General features: G+C 43.6%; 1 protein-coding gene across 1 annotated transcript in view; it reads left to right on the top strand.

The window, feature by feature from the left end:
- The window catches only part of plp2b (proteolipid protein 2b), a 31,869-nt gene extending 10,347 nt beyond the window's left edge, over positions 1-21,522 (top strand). Inside the window, exons 2-5 of the mRNA XM_063207929.1 lie at positions 12,403-12,558; positions 14,877-14,975; positions 19,368-19,464; positions 19,809-21,522. Coding sequence (XP_063063999.1) covers positions 12,403-12,558; positions 14,877-14,975; positions 19,368-19,464; positions 19,809-19,822 — 366 coding nt within the window. The 3' untranslated portion in view covers positions 19,823-21,522. The remainder of the gene's footprint in view (positions 1-12,402; positions 12,559-14,876; positions 14,976-19,367; positions 19,465-19,808) is intronic.
- The last annotated feature ends 382 nt before the right edge of the window (positions 21,523-21,904 follow it).

Raw genomic sequence — 21,904 nt, forward strand, 5'->3', positions numbered from 1 at the left:
TGGGCTTCACTCGTCCTACTAGCGAGGCTCGGACACTTAACTTTGAGAAATGTCCACAGCATGCAGACACGCGCTAACAGTAGCTAACCCAAGCAGCACGCTGGCTGGCATGATTTCAGATCCAGCCCAAGTTTGATAAGAACGTTTGCTCTCCATTTTCATGCTGCCCTCCGCCTCTCGCTCGCTCTCTCTCTCTCTCTCTCTCTCTCTCTCTCTCTCTCTCTCTCTCTCTCTCTCTCTCTCTCTCTCTCTCTCTCTCTCTCTCTCTCTCTGTCTCTCTCTCTCTGTCAATAGAAGAATACCTTTTATGGTATGTCAGGCCTGATTCTGAAAAGCTTAACTATGCTGGCAGTATGTACTACTACCAAAAATACTGCATACCCTCAGAGGACCCATTAGAGGCATGTGTCCCTGTATACTACTGTACGCTTTTCCTATGACAGCGGCCTACTTATAATGTATGCCTGGATTGTAAGTCGCTTTGGTTAAAAAGCGTCTGCCAAATGCAATGTAATGTACGGCCTGCCGTGGTCCAATGCTTAGGGTCAGGGACTGCTGATCGGAATGTTGCAGGTTTGAATCCCAAATCATCCATGGCTGAAGTGCCCTTGAGCAAGGCACCTCAGGGCTCCAGACTAACTTTTTGCACTGGTTGCACTGGTGCGCCTACATTTTTTTTTTAGGCGCACCAGCACAAAATTTAGGTGCACCCAAATGTTCACCCCATAACACACACACACACACACACGCATGCACGCACCCCAGCTTTATAAAAATAATAATAATAGGCTAATAAAAAAGCAATAGGCCTAATAATATAATAATACAAATAATAATAATAATATTTAATGAAATTATCATTAATTTAAAAGACCTGGAGCCTTCCATGTGCTAGAGGTTAGCCTTCCAAATGTGCTCCTCAAAAGACATGACAGTAGGCTACATAACTACCACATCCTGGCTACAAGTAGGCCTAAGCTAGCCTAAGCTTTTCAGCAATAAGTCTACACACAAGCACAGAAATGGATGGATGGATGGATAGATAGATAGATACCGGTAGATAGCCTAGATATTTTTTCAAACCCTGTTAAAAATGTCATCATTTTTAAAATCATTAGACACTAATAGCCTATGTTTACAGGTGAATTGGGTTTTGTATTTCCCCATTTTTGAGCGCTCTCCCTCTGCATGATGATTGGGTATCTTAGCAAGCGCTATGATGAATGGTTGTGGTATCTTAGCAAGCGCTATGGACAGACACGAGAGCACAATTCCGTGCGCGCTTCCCCCACCTCTCTCTCGTGCTGTCTCAAGGTGCATGAACGATGGCTTGCCGACAGATATTCAGTTTGGAGTCGCTATCAAAAAACTCTCACTGAAGTCCCGAGAGACAAGTCTGTCACCTGTACTTTGGTCAGCTCTGCACGCGGTTGAAACTGACCATTGTGTTTACAGGTATCTGATGTAAATTGGGTTTTGTATTTCCCCATTTTTGAGCGCTCTCCCTCTGCATAATGATTGTGGTATCTTAGCACGACGACAGGACAGCACAATTTTGTGCGCTCTCTCTCTCTCGTGCTGTCGCAATGTGAATGAACGATGCCTTGCCGACAGATAGGCAGTTCGGAGTCGCTATCAAAAAAACTCACAGAGGTCCCGAGTCCCAACAGTAGCGTTTCACCTGTTGTTTGGCCAGCTCTGCATGCGGCTCAAACAGACCATTATTATCCGAGCACCTGTCTATGTGATCAGTGGCCGATGGTGTTTGTGTGGCTATGTTTAATATATCCTCAAAGCCATTTAGTTTTTTTCCCCCCGTGATTGTAACCCTTTCGACCGTTTCAAAACTCCCCTGGTTGAGTACAAACTCGTAAGCACATGTGAACTCGGATAGTTGAGCGAAGTCTAACATTTAATTCTTAAACGTCGGGCTGCCTGTCCGCGAGAGGAAGGGGGAGAATGACCGCATTAACACGTTTTATTGTGTGATGGGCCAGTAGGCTACTGCAGAATGACTATTCATTTTATGCAGATTAAACCGGGTGTTTAGCATTGCCAATTCATTTTGTTTTACTGATGTCTGGTCGCACCGGTGCGCCTAAAAATATTTTTTAGGCGCACTGTGGAAAAAAATGGGCGCATGTGCGACCAAATTGGTCGCACTCTGGAGCCCTGCACCTACAGTAACTTGACAATTGCTTCAGGGACTGTATCCAATACCCTCTACCTACCGTGCAAGATAACTGTACAGTCACCATGGATAAGATCAGCTGAGTGTAAGGCAGCAGGCTCCATAAGTGCAAGGTTGGCCCAGTACAGGATGTTTTGCAGTACGGACTAGAGTGGAGTGAGGGCCGAGGGTGGCAGTTGTTGTTGGAAGGAAGCGCATGTTCTGCGGTTTTGAAAAATTGTGCAACGTAGTCTGTCTGCATGTATGCATAACCCCCTTCTTCCTCTTTCCTCTTCTCCCTTCCCTTCCCTTGCCGCCAGGAAAGGGGATCTCTTAGCTCTGCTCAAGGAAAGGTGTTGCACAGGAGGTGCCATGGATTTGTAATCATGACCACGGCTGTAAATTAACTTTTTTCATCACCAGCCAAAATGACTAGTAGATGTTAATCTTATGAACCAAACACACACTCACTTATGGGTCAAAGTGGCTAGTGAGTTGGTCTTTTCTACCAGCCAAACTCAAATTTGACATTAAATGACATTAGATGTAGATGTCATGCAGCCATGACCGTATCAAGAGTGAAAATAATACTGTAGAGACTGTAAGACATATACTGTACTGTAGTATACGTTACTATTTTGAACACATCACATATCTTACACATGGGACTACTAGCACTCCTGATTAGACACGAAATTGCTTTGCCTGGCTTTGTGTAATGATATGTAAACATGTGACAGTGAAGTTTATCTTATCTAACCTTCTGAACGAGGGAAAGTAATGTTGGGTCAGTGGCCTTGCTTAAGGACATCTGAGTCACGGGTCGTAAGGCTGCAGAGGAGGAGTGGTGTTTCAGTCAGACTAGTACAGAGCTGTAAATTACTGTAACTTTTTTCATTACCAGCCAAAATGGCTCACATTATGTTAATCTTAGTAGCCGAACACACACTCATCAATGGGTCAAAGTGGCTAGTGAGTTGGTCGTTTCTACCAGCCAAACTGAAATTTCACCAGCATTTGGCCAGTTAGCGGGTGTTAATTTAGAGCTTTGCTCAAGATACCTTAATTCCTTAACCACTAATGTAACGCCTTATTCATTCCACAAGCCCAAATTACAAGTGCAGTCAACTCATTGCTAATGCTTTAATTAATCGCTTTTTGAGTGTATATAGAGGTACAACATGAATTTTATTTACTAGTGAAGCTGCGGCACACAGCTTGGAGGGGAAAGCAAAATGGGTGTTCTTGTACTTAGGCCAGATTTCTAAGCTAAAAGTGTTTCCTGAAGGAAAGCGCTGCCTAAAAATGTCAATGCTTGCAGTTGTCTGCGGCTCAGCCCCTTTTCCGTGGTGAAACGGCTGTGGCGGCAACACACAACTGGGCCTTTTCTCCACTGAGGTCCAGCTGTCACTGACACACACACACAGGGACACACACACACACACACACACACACACACACACACACACACACACACACACACACACACACACACACACACACACACACACACACACACACACACACACACACACCACACACAGCTGGCACCAGTGTGTCAGGCGCCTGTCACTTTAACGTTCACAGGTGTCACACGCAGCTGAGAAATGGCTGGTTTACTTAGCGCCTCCTGGTCAAGCTATTCCGCTGCCCCATTTGGTAACCCTGCCCCCCTGCCCCTGCCCCCCTGCCTCTCTCTCTCTCTCTCATATACAATCTCTCGCTCCCTCTCATACACACTCTCTCCCTCCCCTACTCTCTCTCTCCTTCCCCTTCTCTCTCTCTCTCTCTCTCTCTCTCTCTCTCTCTCTCTCTCTCTCTCATATACACTCTCTCTCTCCCTCCCCTACTCCCTCTCTCTCTCTCTCTATCTCTCCCTCTCATACACACTCTCTCCCTCCCCTACTCTCTCTCTCTCTCTCTCTCTCTCTCTCTCCCTCTCTCTCCCTCTCATACACACTCTCTCCCTCCACTGCTCTCTCTCTCTCCTTCCCCTTCTCTCTCTCTCTCTCTCTCTCTCTCTCTCTCTCTCTCCCTCTCATACACACCCTCTCCCTCCCCTACTCTCTCTCTCTCTCCCTCCCCTACTCTCTCTCTCTTTTTCTGTTTCTACCTCTCTCTCTCCCCCCCCTACTCTCTACTCTATTTTTTCTGTCTCTCTCTCTATCTCTCTCTCTCTGTCTCTCCTTTTCTGTTTCTCTCTCGCTCTCTCTACCTCCTCTACCCTCTCTCTCGCTTTCTCTCTGTCTCTCTTTTTCTGTCTCCCTCTAACTCTTTCTCCCTGTCTCACTCGCTCTCTTTCTCTCTGTCTCTATCTCTCTCACTATCTCTGTCTTACACACACACACACACACACACACACACACACACAAACACACGTACACCATCCCGTGACACCAGGGCAGATACATATATGGGTTTCCTTTTACCATAATCACAGCATGATTGTTCTGATTGCTGCTTTTCCTATTGCTGCCTGGTTAGTGAGTGTGAAAGTGAAAGAAGTGTCTTTAGATACAGACGGAGATTAGCTGCTGTGCTGCGTGACTCAGGGGAGCACTCATGCTGCCTGAATACCATCTCTTTTAAATAAACAAAACTCCACCCACTCCAGCGCAGGAAGTTCCTTAACCCCTTAGCGCAGAACCTATGTTATAACCTTACAGTCACCAAAATTGTAATGACTGTCTTAACCGGTTACGTAGCCTACAGCTCACTGTAATGTCATAGCAATGTTGTTATGATGTAGTATTTTCAGCAAATGGTGAATAGGCCTGCCGGTGACCCCATCTGAACTAAGAGGCTGCAGAAATATCCAAACTACAGAAAAAAAACCAAATGTTGATCTTAATTAGTGTATTGTTTCGTCAAACGTGTCAAAGTGTGGTTCCTTTGGACAGTTAACTCATCTGTGTAAATATTTTGTATGTTTTGAATGTTGGTAACTACGGTAGTTGTCTGTTTGAGTTAATCTGTTAAAACATGGCCCCTGTTATAACTTTGTTGTTACCAGAATGGCAATAACCAAGTCGTAATGGATTACTAAAGGCTCTTTGTATTGTTATAGTAGTGTAGTACTATAGTCAAGTCTACTCATCCACTATTAAAGCGCTTCACTGGAACACTGTGCATTATGAAGCTACCAAATGTTATTTCAGCCAAGCCCATGACTTGACCATAGCGATTACAAACCTGAGGCATAAGAGGAAACAGAAATGAGGTTTTAGCTTGTGTTGGGCGCTGATAAATTCATTGTTTTAACATCAGCAGTTTTATGACCGCTAATGGTGAGTGAGTGATAACAGCGGTTCAAAGCTTTTGGTTTGCACAGAGCTGCTCTAATGACCTCTGTGCCTTTCTGAAAGCACTGTATTGTGGCGAGACGTACAAGAAGGCCTTTCTGTCGGGGTCCGCTTGTCAATTAAAGTGGTTTTGCTATAACTGTTTGTTAGCCAGCAGTCAAAACAAACCCTTGACAAAGGAGCGACTGTGAGCACTGTATGAGCCATTCTGTCTTGTCTGCTGATTTACGGTGACTTGCTGGCTAGCAGATCCAGGGTTCAAGTCTGACCATGAACCGCTTTGAGGTGCCTACTGGAGCTGCACAGTAGGGTTGTCGTATCGGATTGGATGGATCGGATCGGCTGCCGATATTGGCAAAAAATGTGGATCGGTATCGGATCGGCATGCACGGAAAAATCCGATCCAGAATTCTGATCCATTTTCCTGTTTTGTGTTATTAATATCTGAAAAAACAGGTCAGTTTCTCATTAAAAACCATGGTGTATTACTCAAATTCACCTAATTCAGTTGGCTAGTTGTTACTAAGAGTAAAAACCCTTTTCAACTTGACTGTGACAACAACAAAGTAAGTAGGCTAAATAACTTTCAACTTAAATACTCCGATAGGCCGGTATCGGTATCGTCCGGTATCTGTATCGGATCGGAAGTGAAATAAAATATCTGTATCGGATCGGAAGTGCAAAAACCTGGATCGGGACATTTCTACTACACAGTAATAATAATACATTCATGGGGTGTCAATATTTCAGAGTGAACTTGAATAAGTCCAGATAGAAACAAACCGTTGACAAAGGAGTGACTTTGACTGACCACTGCAGGGAGCCATTCTACTCTTGTCTGCTGATTTATAATGACTTGCTGGCTAGCAGATCCAGGGTTCAAGTCAGACTGTGAACCACTTTGAGGTGTCTGTCTGTGACACAACCGACTGGAGCTACACAGTAATAATATTAAATTGGGTAAAATAAATAAATAAAAATTGGGTAAATAAATACATGGAGTGAGCTTGTATAAATCCCGATAGAGTACTTATAACGCTGTGGGGAGTAGAATTGCTCTAATTGTGGAGTAAAAGTCGGTGTAAAATTCTGCTTGCGGCCAGGGTCATTTCGTCTACTGTTTACATCCTGTCATCTAATAGCAGGGTCTAACTAAGGCTGTTGCCCTTTTCAAAGGCAGTTAAGATAAACAAGTGGATGTGTTTTAGAAGATCCAGATGCGGGAGGGAAGCCCTGAATTGGGCGGAGGATGGATGGCACACTAGCAACAGCAAGTACAGCGGGTCGACCGTGACTCACATAATTATTAACATTAAAACACTGCACCTAGTATATACAAAGATTGTAGAGTCTCCTTCAATATCCATTCGCTCTGTGTTCATCTGTGGTAGTGTGGAAAGTATGGTGTTCTTTCTCCTCTGCTTTGACAGGAGACCACCATAGCCGGAGAAGCAGAGGACTGCTTACTTGATACTTGATTTCTGAGAGTTGATTTTGTCGAGTTTTATTATTTTATGGATAATTTTCCGAAGGGAAAGATATTTCACAGGATGCAGTTTGCATCCCTTCATTTGTATTCAAAACGTAATGCAAGTTTCACTGTCCGTCATGTCATGATGACTCAAACGTGTAAATCACATCTACACTGTAAAAACTGATATCAGTGATAAGTCATGATAACTTATCTAATTAAGTTATTCTTCTATACACTGCTATTGCAACAATGTCTTTTAACTTGAAAGTTAAGTTTACCAGCTGCCTCAGAATTCCAAGTTAATTTAAATCTTTATTGTAAGTTCAATTGCAATTCAACGCTTCATGCAAATTACAATAAGGATTTAAATTAGCTTGGAATTCTGAGGCAACTGGTATTTTTTTACAGTGTAGCAAATAGCTGGTAAATAACTGGTTGCAGGATTACAGACAGTCAAGAGTACAGCACAGAAAGTTGCCTTAACACAGACTACTATAGCTCCTAAATGTTTTTTTTAAAGTATCTTACAAAATGTCGAGCCTCTTTCTTTTCCTCAGCCATAGGTACAGTAGAGCCAGGGACTCGAATCGTCACTAAGTTAATAACCAACCCATTGGGAGCTGTATTGGTCCGTATGCAGACTACTTTCTTTCCTTTCCAAAGATCAACAACAGACACAGGATTGCAACTTGCAAATAATTAGGTAATTTATGATTAAATTAGTTTTAGTGATTGTTGTGGAAAAGAAATGAATAGTAACTTACAAGCCTACGATTGAGAGCTGAGTTGATGTTTTTATTTAAAGGTACACTGTGCAGGAAATGGTCAAAAAAGGTACTGCAACTATGCTGCTCATTGAAACTGGGCTGCCTATTGCCACATTTGATCTTTACATGAAAGTTTACTAAGTAATAAACAAATATTTTCTAGTATGGTCCAAGTACAGTCATTTTTGCAGCTAAAAATGGCTATTTCTGGAAATTCAAAATGGCGGACCATGGAGAAGATCCCCCTTTTCATGTATGAAAAGTGCCATTTTTCCAGTCATAATGAATACTTAGAATTTGATGGTGGTGGTAAGTATTCATGAAAAAGGTAACATTAGTGAATGGGCAGCATGAATTCTGGAAATAAACAACTAAAAATCTCACACAGTGTCCCTTTAAAGAGCAGCAAGACGTGAGTGCTGCTGCCTCTCCGCTGGTGTGGGGCAGCATGAGGCCTTTCTCTACTGCAATTAGCACAAGTCCACTCCAACAGCCTAACAGTGAGGAATGTGTGCTAATGAAAACAGGTCAGGAGGACACACACACACACACACATGCGCGCGCGCACACGCACACGCACACGCACACACACAGACACACACACACGCACGTAGGTACATACAAAACATAGAGGCATACAAAGACACACAAGACCGCACTCACCTATTTCCTCTTTCACACACACAGTCACACACACACACACACACACACACACACACACACACACACACACACACACACACACACACACACACACATCCTATTTAAAACGCATGGTTGTGACCACCACCCCATCCCTCTGTCCCCACCTCACACGCACTCATTAACACACGCCCTCACACATACTTCCTTTCTGAAACGTCAACCCCCCCCCCCCACACACACACACACACCAACAAACACATTTCACTCTTGACCACGTGCTTTACTGACTGGAGAGGAGGTCCGAAGAAGAAGTCCAGAGAGAGTTGAGGAATTTGGGAGCCGTGTGTGAGGTGACAGACTTGGCCTGACAGCTGAGCTGTGCTCTGTGGATTGTAGTCTGTGGCATCTCTGCCAGTGCCAGGGCGCTCTGCTATCATGACCTGACCTGCTATTCCTGACCCACTTCAGAGGGCTCCAGCTCCAGCAGTGGTGGTAGCCCCATGGCAGACTGGCGTCATGTAAAGGCCGTATTTATTTAACTCACAGTGTTCCCGCCGTGTCGGTGAATTGCTGTTGCCGCGGCGAATTTGCGTTGCTAAATGCGAATATGTGTCCTGTACAAAACCATGCTGTGCCCTGAGCTGACCAAAATCGTATCTACCCCTAACCTGTTAGTAACGTAAAGTTTCTGCTGCTTTACTTCTGCCATCAACAGCAGAACAAGCAAGGGAGTGGTGAAATGTTGGCGAAATTGTGCCCTGACCAAAACCATGCCTAAACAAGTTAATATGTAAAGCTGTGATCCATTAACACCATAAACCAGACGTGGGCAAACTCAGGACCGGGGGTCACATGCGGCCCGCTCAGCCATTTCATGCGGCCCTCAGAGCCTTTTCAAGAAAAAAAAACGCAGATTCATATGGTCACTCATTCTTAAATTGGCTACCTAAAACAAGGGTCTAGGAAACCTAAGATTAATGAAAGTGAAAGTGAAAGTGAAAGCGAAAGCCCATTGGGAAACTCCAACTCCCATTGTCATTGTGACACAGCACTCCACAGCACACAAGTGAACACTGCACACAACGAAATTGCATTTATGCCTCACCCGTGCAAGGGGGCAGCCCTCAGTGGCGCCCCATGGGGAGCAGTGCGGTGGGACGGTACCATGCTCAGGGTACCTCAGTCGTGGAGGAGGATGGGGGAGAGCACTGGTTGATTACTCCCCCCACCAACCTGGCGGGTCGGGAGTTGAACCGGCAACCTCTGGGATGCAAGTCTGACGCCCTAACCGCTCACCCATGACTACCCATGACTATTAATAGTCTGTATCTAGATACAATTAGCAGGAATGGCATAACTGACAATGGTTGGTTTTATGTTGGTGTGCACCATTTCTTATTATTGGCACGGGCAAGTTGCCTATGAAATCTGGCCCTTTGGTCAACTTTCTAAACCCAATGCGGCTCTTGGGCCAAAATAATTGCCCACCCCTGCCATAGACGGTTCAAGTCGACGTGTAATGACATGTTGCCCCTGGGTAGGGTACAGTCAGGACATGTTGCCCCTGGGTAGGGTACAGTCAGGACAGCTCCAGCTCCACAGCCACCAGCTCTCAGGGCCAGATCGAGCCATTTTGTGGGCGAAATATAAATAGTTCAAGTTGACGTGTTATCTCAACGCTCTGGCAAACAAATATTTTCTAGTATGGTCCAAGTAGTCATTTTTGCTGCTAAAAATAGCTATTTTCGGAAATTCAAAATGGCGGACCATGGAGAAGATCCCCCTTTTCATGTATGAAAAGTGCAAATTTTCCAGTCATAATGAATACCTAGAATTTGATGATGGTGGTGAGTATTCATGAAAAAGGTAACATTAGTGAATGGGCAGCATGCATTCTGGAAATGAACAACAAAACAATCTCACAAAGTGTCCCTTTAAGGCTCTGGCATAATAACATGTTGCTGCTGGGTAGGGTACAGTCAGGGCAACGCCAACTGCTCTCACTGAGGAGGGTGGGGCTTTCATCACAGGGCATAATGAAAACAAGTAAACTAGACCTCGATGCCAAAGTGTCGATACCAATTTCTCAGTGGCCAATTGAGATCAGTGGAGTACACAGGCACACACACATTTACGTCGCTGCCCCAATCAGTAATTGCAGCTAATTTGTCTTTTCAGAAGTTATCATGAAAAAAAATCCAGGACTAGTCTCCTAATGCCTGTAGGCTCCCCAGCTGTCCAGCCCTTCTCTATCGCTCTGTGTCCTGTAAAAGAGAAGTTATTTGTTTCTCAATCTGGCCACAAATGTCGTAACCGAGAGCGTCAAAAGGCCTATGTGGCACTTTAAGGACGATGCTGGTGGTAGCCCACAAGTGCTTGACCTCATATGGAGCAACTGACGGGTAATAGAAGCAAAGCAGCAGGTGTCACAAGTGTCAGGCCATCAACACACATACACACACACGCACACACACGCACACACACACACACACACACACACACACACACACACACACACACACACACACACACTGATGATAGGTCAGATATATTAATTCACATATCGCACCAGGGCCTCTGTCACAACTTCAAGACAACTTAATTTTAGGCCTTTTACTGTATGGGCTGGGTTATGAGTAGCCTGGTCCTGACCATCCCATAATACTACCATTTCATTTCGTATTCATGTGCGGAGCCAAGTCTCTTGGCGAAAAGTACGTAGGATGGTGCGCAAGGCTAGGTTATGAGTATAGTGACGTGCAGACGCACACTCATAGACTACAACTAAGGGAAAAACAGAAGAACCGTAAGAGCTTACATTTAGGACAGGGTTTTCACTTCAGAAATGTTGACTTCGGTTCAGGATTGGTTTGTGATATATACTACCAAGACTCGTCTAAGGGAAAATTTTTCATGAGTAAATGGTCTCTGTATTTTCCAGGATTTTTTTTCTGGATGTTAAAAATATGCTGCCTATGCTTGACGTTTGTGTTGCTAAACTGGGTTACCGGGACACTCTCAATAGCATGGGCTGATTCCCCCATGTACTGTACAGCAGTGGTTCCCAACCTATGGGTCAGGACCCAACCTATGGGTTGCCAAAGATCCACAGAGGGTCGCGAAGCCCTCTTGATTTTAAGGGGTTTCATTGTATTACCATATATAGCCCATGTTGAATAAATGACTAAGCATCTAAACTAATAGAAGCGTCCAAATGTAAGTGCTACATTAAACATTCACTCTATATTTTACCGAAGAAAATAAAATGAATTTTCGCAGGAAACAGCTTATCATGGCGTCACCCAACAGTTTTTTTCTTCCTTTTAAGGGTGCTGACCAAAATATTGTAAAACTGAAAAATGAAAAAAGGTCGCACCATGCAAAAGTTTCTTTATTACACAGACGCGTTTCGGCGCTCTGCCTTCCTCAGTGTACATGATACAGTAAAACATTAGCTCTACAGTTTTTATTGCATTCTCATCCACATAGTCAAGCATGCTTGTACTACTTTCCAGAAATGCACCCCTGCTATGTGGCGTTGCATTATATTATAGCGGCTACTGTGACATATACTGTGACAAATAACCAACAGACATTTTATCTGCAGTCGTGCGAAAGTAAATGATAGTATACATATCAATTAAAAACAGTAACTGAATCTTCCTCTCGTCTCGTCCTCTTCCTCTTCCTCTCTCCTGACAGCTGATCAGCTTCATCATCCTCATCTGTCGTGTGGCATCATATTACGATGGCTTCTGTGAACATAAACACATTATCGCACGAAAGTAAATTACAGTATAATAAAGATGTTGAAAACAGTAACTGAATTTTCCTCTCGTCTCGTCCTCTTCCTCTTCCTCCCTCTCTCCTGACAGCTGATCAGCTTCATCATCCTTATCTGTCATGCGGCGTCGTATTACGATGGCTTCTGTGAACATAAACACATTATCGCACAACAGTATAATAAAGATGTTGAGAACAGTAACTGAATCTTCCTCTGGTCTCGTCCTCTTCCTCTTCCTCTTCCTCCCTCTCTCCTGACAGCTGATCAGCTTCATCATCCTCATCTGCTATGCGGCGTCGTACTACGGCGGCTACTCTGCGGTGGCCATCTGTGAGATGGTGTTCGCCATCATCTTCATGGCCGTCTTCATGATGGAGCTCGACAAGTCCTTCCAGGTCGTCAACTGGCCCTGGTCTGTAAGTATCAATCACACGCTCAGCAGCAACACACACACACACACACACACACACACACACACACACACACACACACACACACACACACACACACACACACACACACACACACACACACACACAGAAAAACACGCACACACACACACACACACACACACACACACAAAAACACGCTCACACACACACACACACACACACACACACAGAAAAACACGCTCACACACACACAGAAAAACACGCTCACACACACACAGAAAAACACGCTCACACACACACAGAAAAACACGCTCACACACACACACACACACACACACACAGAAAAACACGCACACACACACACACACACACACACACACAAAAACACGCTCACACAAACACACACAAACACGCTCACAGATAAACGTCTTCATGATGGAGCTGGACCAGTCCTTCCAGGTCGTCAGCTGACCCTTGGGGCCTATACTCAGAGTGCGTTACAATATGCGGCCTTGCCTCCTCCACTTGGGCTTGTCTCCTCGTACCAGGAAGTAATATGTCATGATGACATCACTGACAACAGCATTATATTTTAATATCTTGCATAAGCTCAATTGTAAAGTCTTTTTCTCATTTGCAATTGGGATGGTGAATGATCAACAGCCCCTCAACAGTTGTTGTGGCTAGACTGACAGCTGGGAAACTTTATCGTTTTCTCCACGGAGAAGGGGCCAGGAGGCGGGACGAGGAGACACGCACAAGTGGAGGAGGCAAGGTCACATATTGTAATGCACTCGGTGAAGCTGGTTCAGGAGTAAACCAGGTTACGTTAAGAGGTAAATCATCGAATAGAAGAGCCTGGAGTCCTCATGAGCACCGCAAGCTCTTCTATTAGGTTATTTACCTCTTAACTTAACCTGGTTTACTCCCGAACCAACTTCTTAGTACTCCCTCTGTATCACACGTTCAGCAACGAGGCCCATCCACACACATGGCTTAATGTGTGTTATCATCCATTGAGATAGCTTTATACTACAGTACATGTTACCTACGCACGCACGCATGCACGCACACGGACACACACACAGGTTGGTTACAATTTGACACTGTATTTAGCTAACACTGTTACTTATTTACAGAGCATGAGGCAAAGAGACATTAGGCAAGGTGTGGTTGTATGCCTTGTTCAAGGGCACTTGAGGTCGCGGTCCCAGACACTATCTCGCCTCCATTAAAACCATTATCCTGCGGCTGCTGTACACACACACACACACACACACACACACACACACACACACACACACACACACACACAGACAGACACACTCTCTCTCTCTAACACACACACACACAGAGACACACACTCTCTCTCTCTCTAACACACACAAACACAGACACCATATTAACATTTTTATGTAGGTGATATCCATGTACACGATCAATGGATCATGTCAATTCCACTGAAATCAAATCGAGCCACAGTTCTTATAAGGTGCTTGTTTCCTCCTTTCTCAGGTCGCATTCAGTCATTTATTTATTCATTTGAATATGTAAATGTGTAACCAGCATTGCCGCTGTTTCCTGTTACATAGACACATGAGGGAATGTTTATTTTATAGGCCTACTCTATAGTGTGTGTAATTTTGTGTAACTCCTCTTTGGTACCCAGGACCTGATCCGTGCTGCCATTGGTGCAGCCCTCTACCTGTAACTAGCACCTCTGCTGTTTCCTTTTACATAGGCACATGAGGGAATGTTTATTACAGTTTTTTTCAATTGCTAACAAGCGCTTACCCATACTTTGGATACTTTTTCTAAACTCTGAACACAGACTACCACCTACCAAGCAAAATGGGCCAAACAGTTCATTTTATACTCAAAAGCACACACTGTTAAATATACACAAAGAAATGCATTCATGGACTGCTAATTGTGTGAAAAAGGCATGTAATGTGTCAACTGTATGGCAATGGAAAGCCCTTGGTGTGCTAACTGTATTAAGAGTTTTGTAAATGTCACTGAGGTTTGGACAAAGGCTTGTTAGCAATTGAAAAAAAAACCTGTATATAGGCCTACTCTATAGTGTGAATAATTTTGTTCAACTCCTCTGTGGTACCCAGGACTTGATCCACGCTGTTTTACAGTGTATGATGTAATGTGTAATTGTGTGTAACTCCTCTGTGGTACCCAGGACCTGATCCGTGCTGCCATTGGTGCAGCCCTCTACCTGTAACTAGCAGCTCTGCTGTTTCCTTTTACATAGGCACATGAGGGAATGTTTATATCTTTATAGGCTACTGTATAGTGTGTGTAATTATGTGTAACTCCTCTGTGGTACCCAGGACCTGATCCGTGCTGCGATTGGTGCAGCCCTCTACCTCATCACCTCCTTCATCTGCATCATCGGGGGAGGATCAGACGGAGCTCGCATCGCCGGCGGGGTGAGTACACCTAGACATATACAATACAATACAAATATAATACAGTATAATGAGCCTGCATCGCCGGCGGGGTGAGTAGAGTACACATAGACATATACAATACAATACAAATATAATACAGTATAATGAGCGCGCATCGCCGGCGGGGTGAGTACACCTAGACATACAGTATACAATACAATACAAATATAATACAGTATAATGAGCCTGCATCACTGGCGGGGTGAGTTCAACCACATAAGGCACCAGTGATGGGCAAAATGGATTAATTAGTTACAATCCAGTGCCACATATTGTAAATGACCTGTCCAGTGCAGCCAGGTGATTGGCTGGTTGAATGATCACCTGGTTGAGTTGGACAGGTAAAACCAGGTCATGTGGAATATGTGGCACTGGATTGTAACTAATGAATCCATTTTGCCCATCTCTGAAAGGCACCACAGCACCTACATAGGCTTACACAGGCCCTCACACAGTCACTGTGGAAGGTTGTTCAGTGCTGTGATGGCAGATGGAACAAAGCTTTTGTTGAAGCGTGCTTGTCGCCATCTGAGTGACTTGTGTACCTGCGGCCAGACGGAAGCAAGTTGAAGTACAGTGTTGTGTTCTCAGTGTGTACAGTGCTCATACTGGGAGTGCGGCCAGTGGCGCCACCACCAGGTTAGAAGCGGAAAATGCCTGATCATACTGTAGCTGTGTCTGAGTCAATCTGAAGTCAAGGCCCATCACACTTCAGCAGATGTTTACAATTTACTGTAGTTTGCCATTGAGGTTAGCCGTCACCTAATGGTTAGGAAGATAGTCTTAAGATCTGAGGGTTGCTGGTTTGAATCCCACCCTTACCAATCCCTTTCTCCCTCCATGGCTGACGTGCAATCGAGCAAGGCACTTACTGCTTCAAGGACTGTAGCGGATACACTGTAGCAAATACCATGTAAATTACTGTAAGTCACTTTGAATGAAAGTGTCAGCTAAGTGTAATGTAATGTAATATAGTTAGTTAGCGATGTACCTACATGTAGAGGAGCAGTGGAAATATTGCTGCCTAATTATGAGTTGGGCTGTTGGTGTAAGAGGGAGGGAATTATGTCTATTTTCTGATCAGTGATGTCAGTATGGTTTGACTCTGAACAAGACGTGCACTGCGTCGAAACGTCAGTCATTATGTTTGCACCATAATAAAATAACTGAAAAGTATCTGAGTGCTCCAGCCATCCCTGTCCTAGTCTTTCTGAAGTGGAGCAGTTTACTTTCCATCAGTTGGGCTGTGTTTGGGTCTCTCCTGTTCCAGAGCAGCTGTGACCTCATGTCTAGGAGTTGATCTTTGAATCTCTGAGGAGATTGCAGGAGAGTGCTTCTGTGGGAATGTGGGAAAACACGTGGGTGGGGTAGTCAATAACAAGTGTTATCTGACATACACTTCCTTTCTGGAAAAGAGAATTGGGGAACTTTAATGCAATGCAATATTAAAACCAATGATCTGATTGCTTAGTCGTCGAATTGAATTTGTAAATTGAATTTGTTTATAATTGTTAAGTTAAAATTAGTATCAAGACTTTCCCTTTGATGTGACGACATGATACGTCAACTTACCTTAGCAAAAATACAGTACGTATAATGGTAATTTACTGTTCTTGGTTTCACAAAGACAACATTATAGAAATAGAAATGTATATGCTTTTTAAAACAATATATTAATCTGTGGTAACTTCAAACCACACAGTTCTCAAAATACTTATTAGGGGCCAAGCAGCGAAGCTGGCGAAGGCCCCTATAGAGTTAGTAGGTTTTCTTCATTGTTATTATTATTATCTAGTCACCATTCTTCTCCGACTGTAAGTCTATGGCAGCCCATAGAACCGTAGGCAGGAAAATGCTGTAAATTGGCACACACATTCGAGGCAGCCTCAGCATTACCCACAGTGATTTATAGGTCCCCAGCCCCAACACTCTAGCGCCACCAGCAGGTCAAAGTTGCAGGTACATTTCTGCTTGTAACTTTTGAACCGCTGGGCCAATTTTCATAAACTTGGTATCCCTGGAATCCTTGGGCCAAGACGAATCCAACGCACCCTGTGACGTCATTTTCCGCCAGGATAGTTTTCCCGCCATTTTGAATTTTTTGAAATTCAATAAAAATGCTACTCCTCCCACAATTTTCGACCAATTCACCCAAAACTCGGTATATAGTATCTCTGGACTGAGCTACACATGGGGTCTTCAGGAATATTGGATATCTTTTATCGTTTAGCCGTGAGAGCCAATCAAAATTGTCGTAAACGTGGCAAAACAGGAAGTGAGGTCATATCTCAGCAACCGTTTGTCGAATTGGGCAGGGATTTTGTACACACATATTAGTCCATCCCATGACCTACCACAAAAAAAATCAGATCCCCAGCTCAAACTCTGTAGCGCCACCAGCAGGTAAATATTTTAGCTACATTTTTGCCTGTAGCTTTTGAACCGTACTCCCAATTTTCAAAATATTGGTACACAGGTCATCTTCACACTATGCTGCACCCAGGTATGAATTTTCGTAACGATTGAAAAAACTATCAGCTCTCAGCAGCCATTCAAAATTGTGGAAAGAATGGAGGGATTTTTCTCATCTCTCTATCCCCTTTGCCAACGGCACCTGCGCACGTTCACTGACACCATTCTCGGCAGGGGGTCTCTGGACACACAAGAGACGAGAGCTTAGGTGTGTGCGTAGTCTGCTATTGCTCTAGTGTCAACCAAAGCCCCACTGCCCCAGCCCCTGCACCTCCCCCCCCCTCACACACACACACACAGACAGGGGGAGAGGGAGAGGGAGGAGGAAGAGGGACAGAGAGGGAGGGAGGGAGGGAGGGAGTGGGAGGGGGGAGAGAGGAAAGAATTTTGAACACCTCTTGTCGTTTGCCGGTGACAGCCAATCAAAATTGTCATAAAGGTGGCAAAACAGGAAGTGAGGTCATATCTCAGCAACCGTTAGTCAATTTCTGTTAGGATTTTTTGCACACATTCTAGTCCATCCCATGACCTCCCCCAGACCCCAAGCTCTCTAGCGCCACCAACAGGTAACAGGAAGTGAGCTCATATCTCGGCAGCTCTTCAACGGATTTAAACTAAACTTGGTTTACGTGATCACACTCTCGTCCAAGGAATGCACACCAACATTGGCGAGATTTGGACCAAAGGGGGCGCTCCAGTTCCTTCTGTTGCCGTGGCGACTCTGGCAAGTTTACTGCTTGGCCCCGCATTGCTGCTTGCAGCTATATTTTTGATGAGTGGTTCTGTGAGGCTGCCAACTTTCACTTTGTGTAGGAATTCTGTTTATTAATGCCAGAACTTGACGGACAAGTTCAAAATGAGCATGCAGCTAACGGCATAGAACAGGGGTTCCCAACCTTTTCCAACTTGGGGCCCACTCGAAATTGTCACAAATGTTCGGGGCCCACCTCTGACCCGATTACGAATAAAACTGACATGAATCAGCAGCAACACACACCAAAATGTGATTATAATTTTTAGAATATTATTTCAAGGCCCACTTGGTATACCTTCAGGGCCCACCAGTGGGCCCCGGCCCATAGGTTGAAAATCACTGGCATAGAAGTGTTTGCATTGCAGCGATAGCTGAACTGAGGAGGATGCCACAACACTGAGCTAGTATTGTGGTTAAGGCAGCGGGTGGTTGCTCTGAGTCTGATGAAACCACAACCTCTGACTGAACTGTCATTCAGTAAAATGCAGACTGTTGTCACTGAATTGCCAAGGAAATGTTTTTAAAAATGCAATCAATGTTAAATATGTTAAATTCAGTATATTTTGTTAAGCATGTTATAGGCGTGTATTCGTTTATTTTAAGTAAGGGTAGGTCTCCTTAATTTATGTTTTGTTAACGTTGTGCATATACAACAGTTGTACACTGTGTGCCATACCCATTTTATTTAAGGTCATTTTAGGTCATCTGACAATATGAGACGGCTGAGTGTGACTGAGTGCAGTTACAGTGACTTCATCTGTAATGTAATAACTCTACATACATTGATACTAGAGCTGCACGATATATCATTAAAAAAACGTGATCTCGGTTCACACCTACACACGATTCACTTTTTGATGGCAGACAATTTTTCTGTTTTTTTGGGGGGGGGGGGTTCACTGCTTCCGTAGAGTCCACTGTTGTTGCTTTCCCACTCAACCAAATCAATATTTTTGCTATGCAAATTGAGTAATAGTAAATTCATTTTGGATTTGAGTTGAAAAAATATTCCTGCAGAGAATTGTGTGGAATACATTTTTATCATTCCAGAATCGTGCAGCCCTAATTGATACTGTAACTCTCCTCATCCCTTCCTTCTCCTCTTGACCCCGATCTGCATCATGCTCTTGTCCAATCTGCTGCAGGTGTTTGGTCTGCTGGCGGCCATCTTGTTTGGCTATGATGCCTACTCCGTCTGGATGCAGATCAAGGGAGGCAGGACACACACTCCAGCTGCCACAGGTACAGTATGGGGGTGGGTGTGTGGGTGGGTGTGGGTGTGGGTGCGTGCGTGGGTGGGTGTGCTTGTGCATGCTTGTGTGTTTGGATGTGTTTGTGTGCACAAATGTATATGTGATGTTGTAGCATGTTCATTGTCATCAAGGACCAACGTTATTCCGTATAGACCTACAGTTAAAAAAAACCATACATTTTATAGACTATTTTCACAGAAGTAAATTCAGTCATTAGAGAGCTGAAAGTAATCATGTCTTTGCATTATTGCATTAATAGGATTCATGTTTTCTTGCTACTGTCATCTGTTAATGCTTTTATATGTGACCATCTTCTATATTTAAAATGAACAGATGAGGGAGTGTAAAGAGAGCTGCCAGGCTGAAACTACACCACAGTGGAAGGAATAAAAAAAACTACAGAAGAGAAGTACAGAAGAGAAAAGAGAAATCAAAGCCGGCGGTAGGATCTGCAACATTCATCCCATGAAAAGACGAGGAAAGAAGAAACACTCAAGAGGAACCACAAACGAAGAAGATGGAAAACCACACGCCAAATCTAGAACAAAGCACTAGAAAGCATCGTAACACAGAGCACAATTTATGACAAGGGGCACACGATGTGACGCCAAACAAGAAAGAGAGAAAGCAAGAGAAGCAAATGAACAACAAAACCTGAAACACAGAAACAGCAGTCAGTCTGTCTGTCAGAGAAAGGAGTCATTCAGTTCAAAGTCGCTCGCCCACGGTCCCTCAGTAATGGCCCACCGCCTCCCTGAGGCCACGTTCACACCCGCTCTACTCCCCTGAAAGAAAGAAAGGGACAGTTGTAAAAAGTCAAAGAGGGAAGGGGGGAGTAAATGACCTGAGAAAAAGAGATAAACAGCGAAACACAAAGAATGTGTTATTTTCAGTTTGGTGCCATTTTGGTTGAAAACAGTACATGCTAGGTAACGCACCATACAGTAACTAGCTTAAGGGCTATTTTAGAATTTAGTGTTTTTTTTTCATTCATTGTCAGAAACAAATGAACCGCCAGGAATAGTTAATGTGTGACTTGGCTGTCTCCTAGTAACTGACCTCCACTCACCTGGTCACAGAGTGACCTTACACGTACGTAGCTCTGATGCCGTTTCCTGTTTCCTGAAGCACATTAATACAAACAGTTCTGGTCATAATCATGGCAGACAAGCAAAGGGGGGGAAGACTGTAGTGTTTTGGAATATTGAGTTCATACAATGACCTTGGTTTGAGTTTTTTATTTAATTTAATATTTGTTTTTGCCCCTCTAGACTCTACACTTGATTTTGTTTCTTAAACTTGAACTTCCTGGGAGTTGAATGTAGTTGATTGATTTCTATATGGGGATGAAAGGGACGTGCTAATTTGGCTTGATGTTTTTCTAAACGTACGGTATGTTTGCTTATTTTGACCAGAAAGTAGTGAAATTACTTCCTTCCTTCCTTCTCCACAGACGACTAAGCATACAGTCAGTTGTATGTAACTGACCTGCAATTCTGTTGCCAATTATTTCTCTCTATTTTACTGTATTTCGTTTTCTTTGTTTCCTTTTTTGCTTTGGTTTTGGTTGTCTTTGACTCCTAATAATATTTTGATATTTTACAGTGACTAAAGCAATTTTTGTCCATTATTTTCAGATACTGTTGTTCTTTTAAACAAAGGAAAACCTGTATTTTTGTATGTTTTACTTTATTTTGAAACCTGCAATTTGCGGTTTGTAATGACACTTTTATGCTGTCATTCCTTTTTCTAACAGCAGGGGGTGTTGTCTAGATTTACAACAGCTCTCAGACCCTGAGACTATTTTAGTTTTTTTCAATAATGCCAACTCAGGATACACAGTTTTCCTCTCGTTTCTGTTCTATTGAAGACTAATATAAAAGAGGAGGCAAGTCTTTATGTCATTGTCAATGTTTGTCAATGTGAGTGTTTTAGCAGGAAAATGTGTTATGCAGTATGTTCTGTTTTTTTCTTTCCTGTGTTTGTCTAATACACAACACCTTTGCCTTTTTGTGCTATGTGAAACATTAAAATACTTGTATCACTACTCGAGAAGGGTGTGCTTAACTACAGTACTCTACTGTTAAATGCAGCTACATCACCAGGCATTCACAACATTACAAGTTGCTGTCAGTTTTGACTTCATCTTGTTCCTCTTATATTTTGGGTTGGTTGGAATGAATATAAATGTAATGGTTGCGATAACTACCCCAGATTTATTTGGTCCATAGAGCCCACAACTCTGATAAATACTAAATAAGACTTGATTATTTTTTAAGTGGTCTTGGCCATGTGCATCAGAGGAGATTATTTGCTTTCCTAAAGTCACGAAACTCTGTAGCTTTTATCTGCAGCTTTTATTGTCACTTTCATCATATGCACAAGACATACAAGGAAAAATGAAATTACGTTTTCTCTATACCATGCCA

Source organism: Engraulis encrasicolus, chromosome 10 (genome assembly GCF_034702125.1).
Source record: "Engraulis encrasicolus isolate BLACKSEA-1 chromosome 10, IST_EnEncr_1.0, whole genome shotgun sequence".
Lineage (NCBI taxonomy): Eukaryota > Metazoa > Chordata > Actinopteri > Clupeiformes > Engraulidae > Engraulis > Engraulis encrasicolus.